Below are 20,712 nucleotides of genomic sequence, written 5' to 3' on the forward strand. Positions count from 1 at the left end.
TCAAGCTTGTGACTCTACACACTTGTTGGATGCATTTGCTGTTTGCTTTGGTTGTGTTTCAGATTATTTTGTGCGAAATAAAAATGAATGGTAAATAACATTGTGTCATTTTAAGAATAGATAATAATAGGAATAGAAGCTGTTTCTGCTTGTCGAACATCTCATTCCAAAATCATGGGAAATCAAGGTGCTATTAGGAGCAACATGGAGTCACATTAAATCCCTCACGTAGTCTCTTTGGGCACGATCCAAACATGTTCGAATCAATTTCAACTTAATGTGCGAATAATAGGAGAATGAGCGATGAACAAGAGGAACACAATTATTTACTCCTCTTCATTATCCACTGATGCCATTTCTGTGCTGTAGCCCCTTAGGGAGAACATTTACATGAAGCCTAAGAGCCATGGAGGGAAATAAGTCTAACTCCTTCACGAGGGATTTCTGTATTGTGAAATGTATATATATATTGACAACTTGATTGCTGAAATGCAAAACATTTTGGGACTATATCAACAATGGATTAATGAAACAAATACCAAAAGATCATTTTTGGGTGGAATTGTCCTTTAACACAGATGTGAACAGGGGGTTACAGCAGCAGGCAGAAATGACCTACTACAATAGAAGCATCTATTACACAGGTTATTGTAGGGTAACCCGCATGGTGTTAGAAGAAAAAGCAGTTCTCATAAAAGAGTTTGCATTTATTTGATGCTTAAAAATAGTCCATACACTTCTCTTGAAATAACAAAATTATACAAAACCATCCTACATTATTCATTACACAACTTGTGTCAAGATCATCATTCCTTATCAAGAGGAAAGTCCCTAATAGTGTTCTGTTGATTTCAAAATGGTGTCTGCTGTGATGTCTGTTATCACAAAAACACTGCTATACTGTATCCCAATAGAGAGATCTAGTAAGAATTCTGGATCAGGTATATTCTATTATAATATGCTTTGGTGAGATGCTTTATGATAAAAGTCAAATGATTAAACATTTTGAGGCTTCACAAGAGGTTACTTCACTGCAGTGCCATGAGCAGCAGTGTAACATTGCAAATTCAAAACAGTTGGAGAACTTGGCATGCACGCATAAAATGAGGGAAGTTGAAGGGAAATTACCCCCCAAAAACTATCAGTCCATTGTTGATAGAAACACCAAAAAGGTAGTTTGAGTGGAGTGTTCCTTTAAAATGTGGCTGGGCTTTTGAACCGAAGATCCACATCGCTTGAGTTTGTATTTATATTATCTCGATAGAAAGTACAAATGCATTCTTTTCATAAATGACAACTTGTCATAGCGATAAGAGAGTTAGAAAATAAGTATTTAATAAAGCTTCAATATCACTGTGGGATACTCTACAGTTGTTCCACATTCTGTATTAGTAGCAAAACAACTGGATTGAGGGAAAGAAATATAGATATATGATCCCTGTTCAGTCATTTCACAGACCTCAGTCCGTTAGTGTAGTGCCACCTGCTGGTCAACATATGGAACAATGCATAAAACAGAGGAAATTGTACTGAGCCAGGAGTTCTCCATCTCTTAGAAGACTGAGGTTATCCAACACACACGGTAAAGCACGTGGCAGATACCAGTTCTAACATTTTAAAGACAGTTTATCGTTTTTTTAATCAAAGCAATCAAAGTACAGTCATCCATGGCTCGGTCAAGTGGCCACAACTGTGAAAGCAGTAGCGAAACAGGTAAAGCTACAACAGTCAAATCATGGTAAATATGATTATTCATCAAATTGGTGCATACTAAACATGTTCAACTATACAATCTAGCAAAGAGATGCAAATGAAAGATGTGCTTATATTTCATATATAGGCAGTTTACATCCCATAGCATTCAGATACACTTAAAAAAATACAATTTTATATGTACATAAGAAAAAGGCTTGTGGAGAGCTTATAAAATATAACTATTAGTCATGAAGAATATTGACTTCTGAACAAAGGAAGAGACAGGTCTTTGTTTACAATAAGTGAGTGGAGAGCGCAATAGGCCAGAGGAACAGTATTCCAGCAAAACAGCAGGCCTCTTCCTCCAATAACTTCAAAAGGGGCAGTAGAGGTATTGGGGCTGGTAAGTAAAGGGGTTATCTGAGGGGGTTTCAATTCTGAAACCAAAAATTGGTGGTGTATTTCATCCGCCCAGTTAGACATGGTGAAAAGTCAATTATACAAGATGCACGCTCCTCTCAAAAACTGAAAACTCATCTCAAAAACTTTTGGTAATGTGTGTACACGCACACACACTACCAAAAGTATGTGAACACCTGCTTGTCGAACAGCTCATTCCAAAATCATGGGCATTAATATGGAGTTGGTCCCCCCCTTTGCTACAAAGTTGGAAACACAGAATCATCTAGAATGTCACTGGATGCTGTAGCGTTAAGATTTCCCTTCACTGGAACTAAGGGGCCTAGCCCGTCCGAGACTATTATTCCTCCTCCACCAGATTTGACAGTTGACACTATGCAGTCAGGCAGGTAGCATCCTCCCGGCATACGTCAAACCCAGACTGCCAGATCGTGAAGCGTGATTCATCACTCCAGAGAACGCATTTCCACTGCTCTAGAGTCCAATGGCGGCGAGCTTTACACCACTCCAGCCAACGCTTGGCATTGCGCATGGTGATCTTAGGTTTGCTTGTGCGTGGCTGCTCGGCCATGGAAACCCATTTCACGAAGCTCCCGACGAACAGTTCTTGTGCTGACGTTGCGTCCAGAGGTAGTTTGGAACTCGGTAGTGAGTGTTGCAAGAGAGGACAGGCGATTTTTACGCGCTACAGCACTTGGCAGTCCCGTTTTGTGAGCTTGTGTGGCCTATCACTTCGCGGCTAAGCCGTTGTTGCGCCTAGATATTTTCACTTCACAATAACAGCACTTACAGTTGACCGAGACAGCTCGAACAGGGCAGAAATTTGATGAACTGACTTGTTATGGTGGCATCCTATGACAGTGAAACATTGAAAGCCACTGAGCTCTTCAGTAAGGCCATTCTACTGCCAATGTTGTCTATGGAGACCGCATGTCTGTGTGCTCAATGTTATATCCTGTCAGCAATGGGTGTGGCTGAAGTAGCCACATCCACTCATTTGAAGTGGAGTCCACATACTTTTGTTTATAGTGTATCAACATCGTTAATTTTATGAGACACCCTTATTCCTGTCAGTCTCTGGGGAGTGGGGCTACTAGTGATTAAAGCCACGGGGGCATTAAAACGATGGGAAGTTCATCTTTGTGTCAACATCAGCGGGAGGAAAGTTGTGGCTTGTGCAACAGTAAACCTACAATCACGACCGCACTATGGAAGTGGCACCGACGACAACTAGAGGACAAAGCTTAACGTGGTGCCACGAAAGGCAAAACACTGCCATTCACAACTTTGAAACAATTGCTGAGAATGACTGTTGCCAACTACATGCACTGTCATTTCTCATGTAAGAGGATTATTTTGAAATAGGAAATGGGCATGCTTAAGTACCATTCCCATTGCCCATGGTGGTGGGTGGTTGGATGGAAGACTGAGGCAGAGGGAGACTTTTGAGACCTGAAGGAGTTGAACAAAACAGTGTTCTCTCCAACAGACCTGTCCTCTGGTTCTATGGATGGACGTGTCTAATAAACTTTGGATGTACATCTTGGTCACCTTAGGACATGCTGTTGGAACCATGAAAAATGCATTTCCCCACACAACATTGACATGTCTCAGACACCATAGATATCCGAGAGCGAGCGCCCGAGGCCCCGTTTTCCCCAGGGAGCATAGATGTTCTTCAGCTAGGCAACCTTACAGAGTCACAGGCTGAGCAGGTCCCGTTCCTGCTCCTCAATCAATATATTCAGCTCCTCGCATCGCTATTTGTAAAAAATAAAACACAAATAAACACAGTTGAGGAAAATAAAACGGCAGAAAAAGTAAATATTGTACAAAAACAAAACATAGCAGGAAAATAATTAACAAAAGAGCTATGAAAACACCAACAGGCTGGCCTGTCGCCTGAGTCCACGTGTCCATTTCTCCTTCAGTCAGTGACATCAGTCTGTCTGACATTATGAGATGACCTCTGTGTGGGAGGGCGCCGAGTCCACCAGCGTCACCTGCTCCTCGGCCGAGTCCAGCCCCTCCGTCTTGATGATGATGTCTCCCTCCTGGAGCATCACCTCCTCCTGCACCTCCTCCTCACCCCCAACCACCTCCTCCTGCTCCGAGGTGCCGTTGGTATGGCTGTGCGACATTGCCTCCAGCTTCATCCGGTACTGCTCTGCTTCCTGCTCCTTGCACATCAGCTGCTGCCGGTACTCCTGGGCCTTCCGGTTGGCCTCCTGCAGCTGCCTCTGTAACTGCTCCTGGATAGAGGGATGGATAGAGAAAAGGAGACCGAAATGTCAGACTGCAGGTCACACAGACACTGGCACCCCACAGTATCAAAGTACCAAAATAATCTAAGGGTTTCATATAATCTATGCCAAAATATTTTCACAGCAGATTCTAAAATCTCTAGAGCAATATTAAATAAAACTGGTTAAATAAGTTAAAATGTGAGAAGAATATCAGTTCAATATATTGCACAAGAGAGAAAAAAATGATCTAAGAAGTGGTCCGCCCCTGACCGTGTCTCCAGACTCCATGTGGTTGGCCGAGGCCTCCAGTTTCCTCTTGCGGGAGGGCGGGGGCTGGGGTTCCTCATCAACCACCTCCTCTGTCACCTGATTGGCTGGCATCGCCAACACTGCAAATCAACAGACAACAGTTCAGAGCCTGGAGGATCATACAGTCTCAAAAGTGACTATAGGTCACTTATTAAAATAGTGCATTCGGAAAGTATTCAGACCCCTAGACCTTTCCCACATTTTGTGTATGCAATCATGTATGCAATAATTTCCCCCGGGTCTGAATACTTTCCGATTGCACTGTACATTAATGATGAAGTAGAACACAGTTCTACAAAGCAACTTGCACAAAACAATCTGCCAGAAAGCTAAAAAATGTTGTCTACAAATTCAAGATTCACATTGTAACAACAATAAGGTTTCTTGTGGGTTAAGTGGCCATTCCACCATATTGCTAAACTTACTACTTTAATATTGCATTCATAACCAAGTGAGAAGGGGGTAAATACCAGTTCAGAAATCATAAATACCAGTTGGATGCATTCACGTTCTTTGAAGTCGTTGAGAAACACAGATTGGCTAATGGCCAACAAGCTGCGTCAACCATACTAATACATTGCTTTTTATAAATAATGTTTTGTTGTATTTAACAGCCGAAAATGCTGTTATCGAGGTAATTTCCTTAGTAGGTGACCTCAGAGGTCAGCATATGGGAGAGGTTGGAGCTCAGGGATGATGGATGAGTTTCCCACTAGTAATAGTAGTACCAGTTAGAGGGGCGATAGTGGATTTTTCCCTGTCATATGCGGTAAATACCACCTTCCCACTTGGTTATGAACACAGCATTAGAACACCAAGTGCAGGTTTCCTAGACTCAGAGAAAGCCTACCCTTAGACTAAAAAGAGCTTTCAATTGAGATTCTCCACTGAGTGTGCTTTTTAGTCCAGGATTAGGATCTGGGAAACTGTTCCCAAATGGATAGGGGCTATGGGAAGTGGCTACAGGCTGAAATGGAACAGGGTCACTGTTAAGTGACCAAAAGGGAGACGTTCGCTTACTCTGTTGTCCGTGCTGCATGGTGACAAAGAATGGCTGACCAAGCCCTCCAGTCTGCAGGTTGCCGTGTTGGTCGGTCACTATGGTGATAACCCTTTGACCTTGCTCGTTCACCATGTGCTGGATGCTGCCGGGGTCCAAAGAATTGGCTGCTATGGCTTCCTCAGATTCAACTGCTGTCAGACAAGGGGTCAAAGCGGGAGAGAGAGGAGGGAAAAGTTCAAGTTAACTGTCGACTGCAGCTCTTGTCCTAGGAAATAGTTCATAAGCCTATATACACTGTAGTTTGTGGCAGTCAACATGTTGACTCAATATTATCATTTAAATAAGCATTACATACAGTAACATGCTAAAGCTCAAAGGAATTCAAGCTGTGAGAAAGTATTTACATCTGAAAGCTGAGAATTAATGTTTATTTTCTGCATGACCTTTTACTCCCACGTATCGCATATTGTGGTGGTAGCTACCCGTTTGTGTGGGTCCAACACAGCATCAGCAGACTTTATCAGCTTATAAGATCAGAGTGATAAAGGCCAGGCACTAGATTAGAGAAAACAAAGGAGCTTGGGGCATATTGCTCTGAGGCAGGGGGATCCTTGAACTCTTATGCAGCTATTAACTGGAGACAGTTTCCATAACATAAAAGCAGTAAGATGGACACGTTTCAGCCACAAAACCTTTTGTCTTCTGACAATAGTATGAACCCTAGCCTAGTCTGTGTGTATAAACCCAGTAGCTACCAGAGTTGGCCTTGGCAGCGTTGTTGAGGAGGTCGGCCAGGTTGACCACGCCCCCCTGGAGCCTACCAGAGTTGGCCTTGGCAGCGTTGTTGAGGAGGTCCGCCAGGTTGACCACGCCCCCCTGGAGCCCTGGGATGCCCTGGATGATAAACTGAGGCTGGGCCGAGCTCCCAGTCATGCCAGCCTCTGCGTTCATGTTCACCTGGTTCTGCATTCCTTCCTATAAACAGACACATCGTCAACACTATCAGAGCATACATACAACACCGCCACAGACAGGGGAGACCGTCAAGATAGAAATCATAAGAGTTCCTACAAACAAGAGGAAGTTGTGCATTGAAATAAGTAGTATTGCAAAAACGACTTTATCTGGATAATTATGTAAATGCATTGTAATCATAAAGGAGCATACTGTCAAAGAAGTTCAAAATAATGTATTTTTGAGTGCAAGTCCTTTGGTACATTATTTTTGGAGTCGATAATAATATTGCATGGAACTTTCAATTAGACTCCACATGCAACTTAAGGTCTCACCTGTAGTAGGAGCATAAGGTCTGCATTCTGGATGTCTCCTGCAATGTCGAACGGCGTCTTATCGAATTTACTGAGAGCGTGAACATCTGCGCCATGTTTGACGAGCGTCTCCGCTACCCTTTGGTGGCCGTTCTGGGCGGCCCAGTGGAGAGCAGTCATCTTCAGCATGTCTTTGGCATTAATGTCTGCTCCACTCTGTAGAGGGTGACCCAGGAGAAATAAGGAGAGGGGAATGCACCTGGCAGATTTGGACGTTTTTCTGCTTTCTTCACACATGAATCCACGTTTTCTAGTGTACTTAGATGGAAGACATTTTGGTCAGAGAAAGACTAGGTCTCCATCTGAAATTGGCATCTGGTCAAAAGCAGTGCACTATATTAGGAATAGGGTGCCAGGTCAGACCCAACCTAGATATCAGGCCTAAACACAGAATAAACAGTTAAAACCTTAGAGACGCGTGTACCCTGACTAATAGATCCACGATGACGGTGTGGCCCTCTGAAGCGGCCATATGCAGAGGGGTCCTGTCCACTTTGGTTCGGGCATCCCTGCTGACACCTGCTCTGAGCAGCACCTCGGCGGTGGAATAGTGTCCGTGTTGGGCGGCCAAGTGCAACGGAGATGTGCCCAGCTGCTCAGAGTGCCAAAGAATAAGAGGGACAAAGAGTCAAAAGACCATATAGGTGAATTGGACTGGCACTTTTTTACTTTTGAACTTGCATATCTTGTTTTGCATTTAGACCACACAAACCAGCCAAAACCCTGGGGTGGGTAAAAGTAGTTCAACTGAAGCAGATAATAAAAATGCCCGGATAGAGAAGTTAAGAGAGGAATCATTACCCAGTCTGTGGTGAAGGGAGCCCCGTTGGCCATGAGTGTCCTGACTTCATCGTCCTGGCCTTTCCGTGCAGCCTCAAGTAGCCGCTTCCCCAAATCCACCAGCGACATCTGAGACAACACAATTACAAAGGTTGCGGTATTTGTCCCCATGTGATTGTACACGTATACAACTGTTGCAGTATATTTTCCCTGATCTGGATTTGAACCTTTATTTGATGCTTTTTCATCAAACTGTCCCCTTTTCTTTTTATGTGAGATGGTCCTGCACCATCCTCAGACAACTGATTTCAATTTTGGTCCAATTCTCATTTCTGGAAAGGCTTAAAAGAAAGTTTAAATCCAGGCCATGTGACATGATTAACCAAAACACAGGGCCCTACTTGATAAAGTATTGTAACGACCCTGGGTTTATAAGCGCGGAAATCGACTCTGCTGCTTGAGCATGCTTTTGCGGCACAGTCGATGGCGCGCAGGACCTCGGGCTCAAAGGTCGAGGGTTCAAGACCTGCTCCCTGCTGTTTCGTTACAGTATGTACTTTTATGCCTGCTTTTGAAACTCAATAATGGGTTAGGGTTCTCTAGCATAATCAAATAAGAGGACTCGGTCCTAGCAGATATTTACAAATGAACATAGCTAGATGTGTTTAAATCATACTTCAGATCTTACATACATAAAGTTAAGTTATTAGTTATGTTAGATACATTTTTTTTTAACAACAGCAGTCATCATGGAAGTATTCTAGTAGTAATGGAACTTACAACTTTCACTCCTCACATACTGCTGTTACCGTCTATCCTGCTGCCCAGTCACTTTACCCCTACCTATAGGCAGACACACAAAAGTATGTGGACACCCCTTCAAAATGAGTGGATATTGCTATTTCAGCCACACCCGTTGCTGACAGGTAGGGCTGCACGATATATATAGTGTAACGATAGAAAAACGTCTATCATTTATTTCATTGTGTTGCAAATCACTCTTTACGGCAATAGTTTTTATCAATTGGATGACACTTCGCGTGGAAATTTGCAACACAAACAAACATGGAAGAGAGTGAACGTGACACATAGCACAGAGACCGTGCCTAAGAGGGGCTACTTCCGTCACATGGATGTGGTTTGGGTATGAAAAGTGTGACACGGAGAAAAGTGTGACACATGTGAAACAGTACGGAGAGAGTCTACAGATGAGACCCAAAAAAGTAGTTGAGTGCTCAAAACAAACCTCCGATGTTTTAAGAGGCTTTTGCTCGCCGCACACCATATGTCAAAGAATCACGAAGATAGGAGATAACAGCTGGCGTTACAACTTACATCTATCTGCAAAGACATGGTCCCAATTTACACGGTCGAGAAACAGGGGTTTTATGAGTTGGTACTAACACTCGACCCAAAGTACCAAATGCAAATTGATATGTGACTTGTTTTAATGCCAAAATAACATGCAAAACAGGCAAGCCCCCAAAAATACATTTTAGGCCTATATTTGTATTAAACTATAGTTGAAGTGTTTTCCATTTACCTTTTTAGATTTGATACATACATTTTATATTTTGTTACATGCTTAATAAAAAGTGTACAAAGGTTTAAATAAAAGGAGAAATAATCAAATATGATTAAGTACCTTTTTGTTGAGTATAATTCAAAATGTAATAAGAAATAGGCCTTTACGTGTCACTTTATATAAACTATTTATTCATTGAATTGACAGAAAATGTGCTATAATCGTGATATGCGTTGTAATCGGGATATGAAATTACCTATATGGGGATATGAGATTTTGGCCATATCACCCAGCCCTACTGACAGGTGTATTAATTCAAGCACACCTCCATACAATTTCCATAGACAACATTGGCAGTAGAATGGCCTTACTGAAGAGCTCAGTGACTTTCAATGTGGCACTGTCATAGGATGCCTCCTTTCCAACAAGTCAGTTTGTCAAATTCCTGCCCTGCTAGAGCTTCCCTGGTCAACTGTAAATGCTGTTTTTGTGAAGTGGAAACATCTAGGAGCAACAACAGCTCAGCTGCAAAGTGGTAGGCCACACAAGCTTACAGAGTACTGTAGTGCGTAGAAATAGCCTGTCCTCAGTTGCAACATTCAAAACCAAGTTGCAAACTACCTCTGGAAGCAACTGTTCGCCTGGAGCTTCATGAAATGGGTTTCCGTGGCCGAGCACAAGCCTAAGGACACCATGCACAATGCCAAGCATCGGCTGGAGTGGTGTAAAGCTCGCCGCCATTGGACTCTGAACGTTTTTTCTGGAGTGATTAATCACGCTTCACCATCTGGCAGTCCGAAGTACAAATTTGGGTTTGGCGGATGCCAGGAGAACTCTACCTGCCCCAATGCGTAGTGCCAACTGTAAAGTTTGGTGGATGAGGAATAATGGTATGGGGCTGTTTTTCATGGTTCGGCTCGGCCCCTCAATGCTATAGCATACAATGGCTTTCTAGACGATTCTGTGCATCCAACTTTGTGGTAACAGTTTGGGGAAGACCCCTTCCTGTTTCAGCATGACAATGCCCCAGTGCACAAAGGGGGGTCCATACAGAAATGGTTCATCGAGATTGGTGTGGAAGAACTCGACTGGCCTGCAGAGCCCTGACCTCAACCCCATTGAACACCTTTGGGCTAAATTGGAACAATGCGAGCCAGTCCTAATCACCCAACATCAGTGTCTGACCTCACTAATGCTTGTGGCTGAATGGAAGCAAGTTCCTGCAACAATGTTCCAACATCTAGTGGAAAGCCTTCCCAGAAGAGTGGAGGCTGGTATAGCAGCAAAGGGTGGACCAAGTCCATATTAATGCCCATGATTTTGGAATGAGATGTTCGACGAGCAGGTGTCCACATACTTTTGGTCATGTAGCGTTGATTTATCAACTGGGTGGTTTGAGCCCTGAATGGATTACAGGCAACAGTCGCACTGAGCTAAAGGGTAGAGCTGCCGCTTTCAAGGTGCGGGACTCTAACCTGGAAGCATATAAGAAATCATGCTATGCCCTCCGACGAACCATCAAACAGGCAAAGCGTCAATACAGGGCCAAGTTTGAATCGTATTACACCGGCTCCGACACCAGTCTCATGTGGCGGGGCTTGCAAACTATTACAAACTACAAAGGGAAGCACAGCCGCGAGCTTCCCAGTGACACGGGCCTACCAGACGAGCTAAATCACTCCTATGCTCGCTTCAAGGCAAGCAACACTGAGGCATGCATGAGAGCATTGGCTGTTCTGGACGACTGTGTGATCACGCTCTCCATAGCCAACGTGAGTAAGACCTTTAAACAGGTCAACATTCACAAGCCTGTGAGGCCAGACGGATTACCAGGACGTGTGCTCTGGGCATGTGCTGACCAACTGGCATGTGTGTTCACTGACATTTTCAACATGTCCCTGATTGAGTCTGTAAAACCAACATGTTTCAAGCAGACCACCAGTCCCTGTGCCAAAGAATACTAAGGCAAACTGCCTAAATGACTAGACCCGTAGCACTCACGTCCATAGCCATGAAGTGCTTTGAAGGGCTGGTAATGGCTCACAACACCATTATCCCAGAAACCCTAGACCCACTCCAATTTGCATATCGCCCAAACAGATCCACAGATGATGCAATCTCTATTGTACTCCATTGTACTCCTGCCCTTTCCCACCTGGACAAAAGGAACACCTATGTGAGAATGCTATTCATTGACTACAGCTCAGCGTTCAACACCATAGTTCCCTCAAAGCTCATCACTAAGCTAAGGATCCTGGGACTAAACACCTCCCTCTGCAACTGGATCCTGGACTTCCTGAGAGGCTGCCCCTAGGTGGTGAGGTGAGGGTAGGTAGCAACACATCTGCCACGCTGATCCTCAACACTGGAGCCACTCAGGGGTGCGTGCTCAGTCTCCTCCTGTACTCCCTGTTCACCCACGACTGCATGGCCAGGCACGACTCCAACATCATTAGGTTTGCAGACGACAACAGTGGTAGGCCTGAGCACCGACAACGCAGAGACAGCCTATAGGGAGGAGGTCAGAGACCTGGCGGTGCCAGAATAACAGCCTGTCCCTCAACGTAACCAAGACTAAGGAGATGATTGTGGACTACAGGAAAAGGAGGACCGAACACGCCCAAATTCTCATCGACGCGGCTGTAGTGGAGCAGGTTGAGAGCGTCAAGTTCCTTGGTGTCCATATTACCAACAAACTAGAACACACACCAAGACAGTCGTGAAGAGGGCACGACAAAGCCAATTCTACCTCAGGAAACTAAAGATTTGGCATGGGTCCTCAGATCCTCAAAAGGTTCTACAGCTATAACATAGAGAGCATGGTTGCATCACTGCCTGGTACGGCATTCGCTCGGCCTCCGACCGCAAGGCACTACAGAGGGTAGTGCATACGGCTTAGTACATCACTGGGGATAAGCTGCCTGCCATCCAGGACCCCTACACCAGGCGGCGTCAGAAGAAGGCCCTAAAAATGGTCAAAGACCCCAACCCCCCCGCCATAGACTGTTCTGTTTACTACCACTTGGCAAGCGGCACCGGAGTGCCAAGTCTAGGGCAAAAAGGCTTCTCAACAGTTCTTACCCTCAAGCCATAAGACTCCTGAAAAGGTCATTAAATGGCTACCCAGAGTATTTGCATTGTGTGCCCCCCCTCAACCCCTCTTTTACGCTGCTGCTACTCTGTTTATCATATATGCATAGTCACTTTAACTATACATTCATGTACATACTACATTCAATCAGCCCGACTAACCGGTACATGTATATAACCTCGCTACTGTTTTTTTCCCACTGTTTTTTTACTGTTGTTTTTGTTTCTTTACTTACCTATTGTTCACCTAATACATTTTTGCACTGTTGGTTAGAGCCTGTAAGTAAGCATTTCACTGTAAGGTCTACACCTGTTGTATTCGGTACACTTGACAAATGCCTGGCTCGAGTATAAGAAAAGCCATATACCACACCCCCTTGTGTATTATTGCTTAAATCTACATCAATTACCTCATACCCCTGCACATGGCCTCAATATGCATTTCTCTCTGCATTGTTCTTTACGAAGCATGTGACAAATACAAAATGTGATTTGATTTTCAATTTGGCGTTTAATTGTAAGAAATCAATAGTGAAAGAGGCCCTTTCGTTCTGTGGAGTGCATGTGTGACACTACTCCGGAGACAACACAGGTTTGTTTATATTACTGCTGCATAGACTCGTGCAATACAGGCGAATGAGTAGCCATTCCCGATACATGCTTATCAGACGTTCCATTTGAGCATGACACAATGAATGTTGTAAAATACGGAAGTCAGTTATGCTACATATAACATACATCACTCAAAATCCTTTATCATTCATTGCTGACATAAGTGACGGTAGTTATCCGTAACGTCCAACGGGTAATAGGCTAACTCTACATTTGAAAAACGTTATGATCTGTGGCATGGGCAAACAATAACCCAGCACAAAGTAATATGTTCGTAAAATGTGAATAGCAGATGTGCATTTTTTTTTTAGTTGTCGTTACATAGTAGTTCGCTGATTGGTTATCGGTGACTAATTATTGCTACAATCATGAAAGCCCAATAACATGAGGCTCTCTTCATTGCAAAAGCGTGATGATGATGATGCCATCATTGATGGAGAAGACGAGTAGCCATCTTATGCGCCTCCGTGGTGAAAACGAACAAGAGGCGGCCATGTGTCACATTATCCGTTAATTCTTTCACTCACATTATTTAACAACCACCAACAAAGACATTTAAATACATGACAGGAAACACTGATATTAAGTTGTTGTTTTTCCGGGGGAAGTCAGTAGAGAAATTCCTATTTTACACGAAGAGAAAAAACTACTTCCACATCCGGTTAACGGCATTCTTTCGCGTATGCCTCAAATGGTTTCGCGCAATTTCAAATTTGAACGTTCGATTTATTTAGAATTGGTTGTTTGTCAAAGACGTGAGACGCAATCACCTTTATGTACGAGTATTTCTACCACCTATGAGCCTGATGGCGCCAGGTTTGTTATCTAACCAACCATGTAGCTAGCTAGCTAAAGTTAGCAAGTAATAACTACACCTACATTGGCTACAGTAACGTTAGTTAGCAACGTTAACGATACTTTAAAAAGTATGAACATGCACTTTTAAGAAATTAGAAAGTTCTACAAACTTTTGTGCGCGTGATGGATGGATTTTCGCACAATGTGCCAACTTCGAAACTACCACGTTGCGGAGTTACTCGGTCTCGTTGCCAGTCAGATTTAAGATGTGCTCCACATAGTTAGCTAATGCCTGGCTAACTTTAATAACAGCAAACGTTAGCTAGCTAGCTGCATGCGGAATCCAGAATGGAAGCAAGCTAACCTTGTGTACTTCTTACCTCGATAAGGCTTCAAAGGAATGCTCTTAGGCTGCGGACATAAGTTCCTATACCAAATTATTTTCTCAACTTAGTGAATGAAAATAAATATTATTTTTGTATTTGAACGGATACAAAGATGGCGGCTACTCGACACCGGAGGTGAAAACCGAGCCTTTTGAACCCTCTTGTGGGCGGGCGCATGACTTGGAAAAGTAGCAAGGCCAGATGCGAGATCAGCCTTTCCTCCTTCAATGCCCACTTTAACGCTTTACGGTAAAAAGACTAAACTGAACTAATATCAGAGCACATGATGAGACCTGCACCCCTTGCCCAAGCTATAATATATACTGAAAAAATATATATAAACGCAATAATTAACGATTTTACTGAGATACAGTTCAAGGAAATCAATCAATTGAAATAGTTTAATTATACCATCATCTATGGATTTCGCATGACTGGAGTCAAGGCCCACCCACTGGGGAGCCAGGCACAGACAATGAGAATTAGTTTTTCCCCACAAAACAGGCTTTATTACAGACAGAAACACTTCTCAGTTTCATCAGCTGTCCGGGTAGAAGGTCTCAGACAATCCTGCAGGTGAAGAAGTCGGATGTGGAGGCCGGTTGGTCGTACTGCCCAATTCTCAAAAATGAGGTTGGAGGTGGCTTATGGTAGAGAAATGAACATTATCTGGCAACAGCTCTGGTGGACATTTCTGTCGTCAGCATGCCAATTGCATGCTCCCTCAACTTCAACTCATCTGTGGTGTTGTTTGAATCAGCTTCTTGATATGCCACACATGTCAGGTGGATGGATTATCTTGGCAAATGATAAATGCTCACTAACAGTGATGTAAACAAATGTGTGTACAACATTTGAGAGAAATAAGCTTTTTGTGCCTCTGGAACATTTCTGGAATATTTTATTTCAGTTCATGAAACATAGGACCAACACATTACATGTTGTGTTTTATATTTTGTATATATATATACACACACACACACACACACACACTACCGGTTAAAAGTTTGTACACACCTCATTCAAGGGTTTCTATTTATTTCACTGTTTTCTACATTGTATAATAATAGTGAAGACATCAAAACTATGAAATAACACATATGGGATCATGTAGTAACCAAAAAAGTGTTAAACAAATCAAAATATATTTGTTATTTTAGATTCTTCAAAGTAGGCACCCTTTGCCCTGACAGCTTTGCACACCCTTGGCATTCTCTCAACCAGCTTCACGAGGAATGCTTTTCAAACAGTCTTGAAAGAGTTCTCACAAATGATAATGCCACAAAGCGCAAATCAGATGGGATGGCTTATCGCTGCAGAATGCTGTGGTAGCCATATTGGTTAAGTGTGTCTTGAATTCTAAATAAATCACTGACAGTGTCACCAGCAAAGCACCCCCACACCTCCTCCATGATTCACGGTGGGAACCACACATGCAGAGAACATCCGTTCACCTACTCTGCGTCTCACAAAGACACGACGATTGGAACTAAACCCAAATTTGGACTCCTCAGACCAAAGGACAGATTTACAACGGTCTAATGTCCATTGTTTGTGTTTCTTGGCCCAAGCATGTCTCTTCTTCTTATTGGTGTCCTTTAGTAGTAGTTTCTTTGCAGCAATTTGACCACGAAGGCCTGATTCACGCAGTCTCCTTTGAACAGTTGATGTTGAGATTTGTCTGTCACTTGAACTCTGAAGCGTTTATTTGGGATGCAATCTGAGGTGCAGTTAGCTCAAATTAACTTATCCTCTGCAGTTGAGGTAACTGGGTCTTTCTTTCCTGTGGCGGTCCTCATGAGAGCCAATTTCATCATAGCTCTTTATGGTTTTTGCAACTGCACTTGAAGAAACTTTCAAAGGTCTTGACATTTTCCAGATTGACTGACCTTCATGTCTTATAGTAATGATGGACTGTCATTTCTCTTTGCTTATTTGAGCTGTTCTTGCCATAATATGGACTTGGTCTTTTACCAAATAGGGGAATCTGATTTATAGTCCCATACCTTGCACAACACAACTGATTGTCTCAAACGCATTAAGGAAAGCAATTCCACAAGTTAACTTTTAACAAGGCACACCTGTTAATTAAAATCCTTTCCAGGTGACTACCTTATGAAGCTGGTCGAGAGAATGCCAAGAGTGTGCAAAGCTGTCATCAAGGCAAAGGGTGGCTGAAGAATCTCAAATAAAAAATATATGTTGATTTGTTTAACACTTTTTTGGTTACTACATGATTCCATATGTGTTATTTCATAGTTTTAATGTCTTCACTATTATTCTACAATGTAGAAAATAGTACAAATAAAGAAAAATGCTGAAATGAGTAGATTTGTCCAAACCTTTGACTGGTTCTGTATATATCCAGTGGCAATTTTACCATGTAAATATTGGTGGGGCAAAAAAATACAATAATAATTGGGGATGCAACAGCAGTCCCAACGCCTTACCGCTTCTACCCCTGGCTATCAGTGGAACCTTATTTGCAGCAAAACAGTTAATTCAGCCTCATTTACTGCCTTAAAAAAAAACATAGCTGATATGGCAGACTTGTTTAAACAAATGTGATTTCTACTGACAATTGAGATGTACTAACTATGGAATGAGGGGACAACAAGAGGATAAGAGGCAATCCATCATTTTGATTAAGACATTCATGAGTGAGCTAGGACGGATGTAGTCAATATAACTATTTGTTTAGCACTTTTGAAATGTACAGCGACAGAATTCAGAACACGGGCCGTTCTTACAGTGTTCTTCCTGAACACCAAGTCAGAACCGTAGGATAAATAAAGGGGGCATATAAGCAGACAATGAAAGGTCTTACAATATTCAATGATTACATTTCTCTAAAACAGGTAATTTTTTAAAACTAGGCAAGTCAGTTAAGAAGTTCTTATTTTCAATGACGGCCTAGGAACAGTGGGTTAACTGCCTTGTTCAGGGGCAGAACGACAGATTTTTACCTTGTCAGCTTGGGGATTTGATCTTGCAGTCTTTCGCATACTAGTCCAACGCTCTAACCACTAGGCTACCTGCTGCCCCCTATTAATGGCTACATGTGCACCACCAAGTCAGAACAGTAGGTGAAATTAAGAGGGGAAAATATATCAAATTATTAGGGTGAGGTACATGGGCTACTAACAGCTTACTACACCACATACACATAGTATTGCTTTCTTAGCTACAGTATACATATCTCCCTGGCATATTACATCATTTATGCAGCAGAATACAATACATTTTTGGACTCACCTTGTGCTCACTTGACAGGAAGCTGGCGCAACAGTCTTGTGGGCATATTTTGTCATCAAACTTTTATCAAAGTCTGGCTTTCTCTGGATGTACGGTGCATTCAAGACAACTGGGAACCCGGGAAAAAAAACAAGGTCGAATCATGATGAAGTCCGTGATCTTCAGGTCGTAGCTCTAAAAAGGCCAGAGTTCCCCATTTACAACTCCGAGTTGGATGACCGTTAAACATGTATTTACCCAGTCGGAGCTCGTTTCTTCCTGAGTTCCCAGTTGTCTTGAACTCACTGAAATCAGATTTCCCAGTTCTGAGTTAACAGTTGTTTTGAGCAGTGCAGAAATCATGCTTGATTGACAGCATGGCCAATGTTGAACGTTTATAATTTTAAGCTTGGAAAAGAGACCCTTAAACCGAGAATTGGGACCACACTCCCACTCCACTGGATTGCAGGCTAGTGATTGCTTTGCCATGCTAGCAGATAGCCACTAATTCCTTACAAACCACTCAATGTTGAATTTGTGATTTCCAAGTTGTTGTGTAATGTTTATGTCCAATGGCAGATGAGCATCAGTAGACTTGATGCATGAGGAGGACTGCTATCTAATATTTTGAAAGTATGATGTTGCCATCCATCCAATCAAAGCTACTGTAGATATAACAGGATTTGACGTCAAGTTATCTGTGGCCAATAACCTTGAGCCTTTTTAGATGGGCACTTCTAATGTAACTCTATGGCAGCACCCAGGGGGTGTGAATTTTTTTAGCTCTAACCTTAGATTTGGCAGTGACATAGTGTCCCCATGAGTGACAGAACACTTAGTTAATCACAATGCAACTAGAGAACATTACCAACCCCTACACTCCATATTTTCCGCTGGCTGCCCCACCACCACAGAAAACACTAAGCTAGGTGTAACTGTTTTCTTCCGTTGAAAGAGAGTCGGACCAAAATGCAGCGTGGTTAGTTCGATTCATGTTTAATGAAGACAAAAACACGAACTATACAAAAACAATAAACATAACGTGAAAACCGAAACAGCCTATCTAGTGCAAACAAACACAGAGACATGAACAATCACCCACAAACACACAGTGAAACCCGGGCTACCTAAATATGGTTCCCAATCAGAGACACCGATAATCACCTGATTCTGATTGAGAACCGCCTCAGGCAGCCATAGACTTTACTAGACAACCCTACTCAGCCACAATCCCAATACCTACTAAAACCCCAATACAAAAACACAACACAAAATAAACCCATGTCACACCCTGGCCTGACCAAATAAATATATAAACACAAAATACTAAGACCAGGGCGTGACACTAGGCTGAAACACCTGCATTTTGGAGCTGCCTTACTCAAGAAACCAAAAAAGAGACCATGTTTGTATGGAGGCTTTATTGACTCAAATAAATAAAAAATTACATTGTTTGCCAACTGATATGTGACATCCAAAATAACATCTATAACAGGCAAACCCCCCCCCCCAAAAAAAACAAATGTTTCTGCTATAAATGTGGGGCTCAAAACAGGTGGGGCTCTGCCCCTTGGCTGAACCACAGCGTTTCTAAAGCCAGAGGCGCAACATTGCGAGACTTCTGAGAGCGCTTGCGAAACAGGCCTGGTTTGGGGTTTATGAAGTCATCAAGAGAAGTGAAATTGTCTTCCTTTTAGTTGTTCATTTTCTCGAAATCTAAAGGCACAACGTAGATTCGAGCAAATGTCTTAAGTAGTTCTGGAGAAGCCGTTTTAGCCTATCTTCAATCTGTACTGTCTTTGGTTACACTTCTTTCTGTTCGGGAGTGTCTCCACGCTTCACTATACCATTTTTTCCCTCCAGACAATTTATGATGTAGCACACTGTGTTCAGCGAGAGGTCAGGGTTCAGCCAAAGACACGTCGCGTTCAGAACAACTAGGAACTCGGATAAATACTAGGTCAAATCATGACGTCAGTGATCTTCAGGTCGGAATGTCAGAGCTCTAGAAAGAGTTCCGAGTTGTATGACTGTTCAAATCGATTTTTCCCAGTCGTAGCTTATTTTTTTCTCCAGGTGTTTTGAAAGCTCGGAAGTCGGCATATCCGAGCTCCCTGAACAAGGCAACACTTGTAGGCATGAAGTCACTGTGACATTGGCTAGCTAAGCTCATGGCTTGAAACATAATGTTGGGTCTAATGCCGCGTTCAAAACAACTGGGAACTCGGAACTGGGAAACTCGGAAATCTGACTTTCAATTTCAGTGCATTCAAAACCACTGGCAACTCAGGACAAAAACGAGCTCCGACTGGTAAAAATAGATATGAATAGTCATCCAACATGGAATTCCAACTCGGGAACTCTGACCTCTTTCCAGAGCTCTGACTTTACGACCTGAAGATGACTGATGTCATGATTTGACCTCGTATTTTTCTGAGTTCCCAGTTGTTTTGAATGTGGCACAATGGTCGTCTTGCGCCAAATTGAGAATGTACAGGCCGTCAACTCGAAACGTTTAAGAAAATATATTTAAACGTGTCAGTTTGTCACTTTCACGAGGTTGGAGTAATAACATGTTCAACTACTTAAGACATATGCTTGAATCTAGGGAGTGCGGATGGTTCATTTCAAGAAAATGAACAACTAATGAATCATGTTTTACTATCATTTTTTTAAATATCTCATTGACTTCTCAAACCTTGGTCTGGTCTGTTAGACAAGCGTTCCCGGAAGTCTTGCAATGTTGCGCCTCTGGGTTTAGAAACTGGTGTACTGACGCTTGCCTAGGTAGGCCTGTCAAGATCAACCAAAAGGATTAACCTTTATTAGAGCAGTGGTTAGCAGGTCTTGCCTGCCTACGTGCTAGGAGACTCGGGTTCGAGACCTGCAAGGAATGTTGCCATTCGCAATAATTGCTACAGTAAAAACGCTGTATTCATTTATTGTACAAAGGCAGTAAACCATTGCAATTAACTAAATGCTGGTATTGCTATATCTACGATTATACAGTAACTACTGTGAATTTGAACTATGTAAAATCAATTAATAAAAACAGTTTCAACATTTTACCAATGTCTGTCAGTGTAAGTGAACAGGCTACAATGAATACTAATGTGCACTGCACCTACAGTTGAAGTCAGAAGTTTACATACACTTAGGTTGGAGTCATTAAAACTTGTTTTTCAACCACTCCACAAATTTCTTGTTAACAAACTATAGTTTTGGCAAGTCGGTTAGGACATCTACTTTGTGCATGACACAAGTAATTTTTCCAACAATTGTTTAT

At 42.6% G+C, this 20,712-nt stretch overlaps 1 protein-coding gene across 7 annotated transcripts; it reads right to left on the bottom strand.

The window, feature by feature from the left end:
- Positions 1–1,304: 1,304 nt before the first annotated feature.
- On the bottom strand, positions 1,305–14,403 carry LOC109875854 (GA-binding protein subunit beta-1-like). Of its 7 annotated transcripts, none has more exons than XM_020468282.2 (8): positions 14,187–14,403; positions 7,803–7,910; positions 7,426–7,593; positions 6,963–7,157; positions 6,495–6,648; positions 5,691–5,864; positions 4,632–4,750; positions 1,305–4,367 (listed from the first exon to the last, which is right to left on the bottom strand). In XM_020468282.2, the coding sequence occupies exons 2-8, from the start codon at positions 7,908–7,910 to the stop codon at positions 4,071–4,073; spliced, it is 1,215 nt and encodes a 404-aa protein (XP_020323871.1). In that variant the 5' UTR covers positions 14,187–14,403; the 3' UTR covers positions 1,305–4,070. The 7 variants fall into 7 exon arrangements, with proteins under 7 accessions (XP_020323871.1, XP_020323872.1, XP_020323870.1 ...); XM_020468283.2 differs by having other exon boundaries at positions 5,691–5,861; positions 14,187–14,333; XM_020468281.2 differs by having other exon boundaries at positions 5,691–5,861; positions 6,429–6,648; positions 14,187–14,333.
- Positions 14,404–20,712: the final 6,309 nt, after the last annotated feature.

This window comes from Oncorhynchus kisutch, linkage group LG14 (assembly GCF_002021735.2).
Source record: "Oncorhynchus kisutch isolate 150728-3 linkage group LG14, Okis_V2, whole genome shotgun sequence".
Lineage (NCBI taxonomy): Eukaryota > Metazoa > Chordata > Actinopteri > Salmoniformes > Salmonidae > Oncorhynchus > Oncorhynchus kisutch.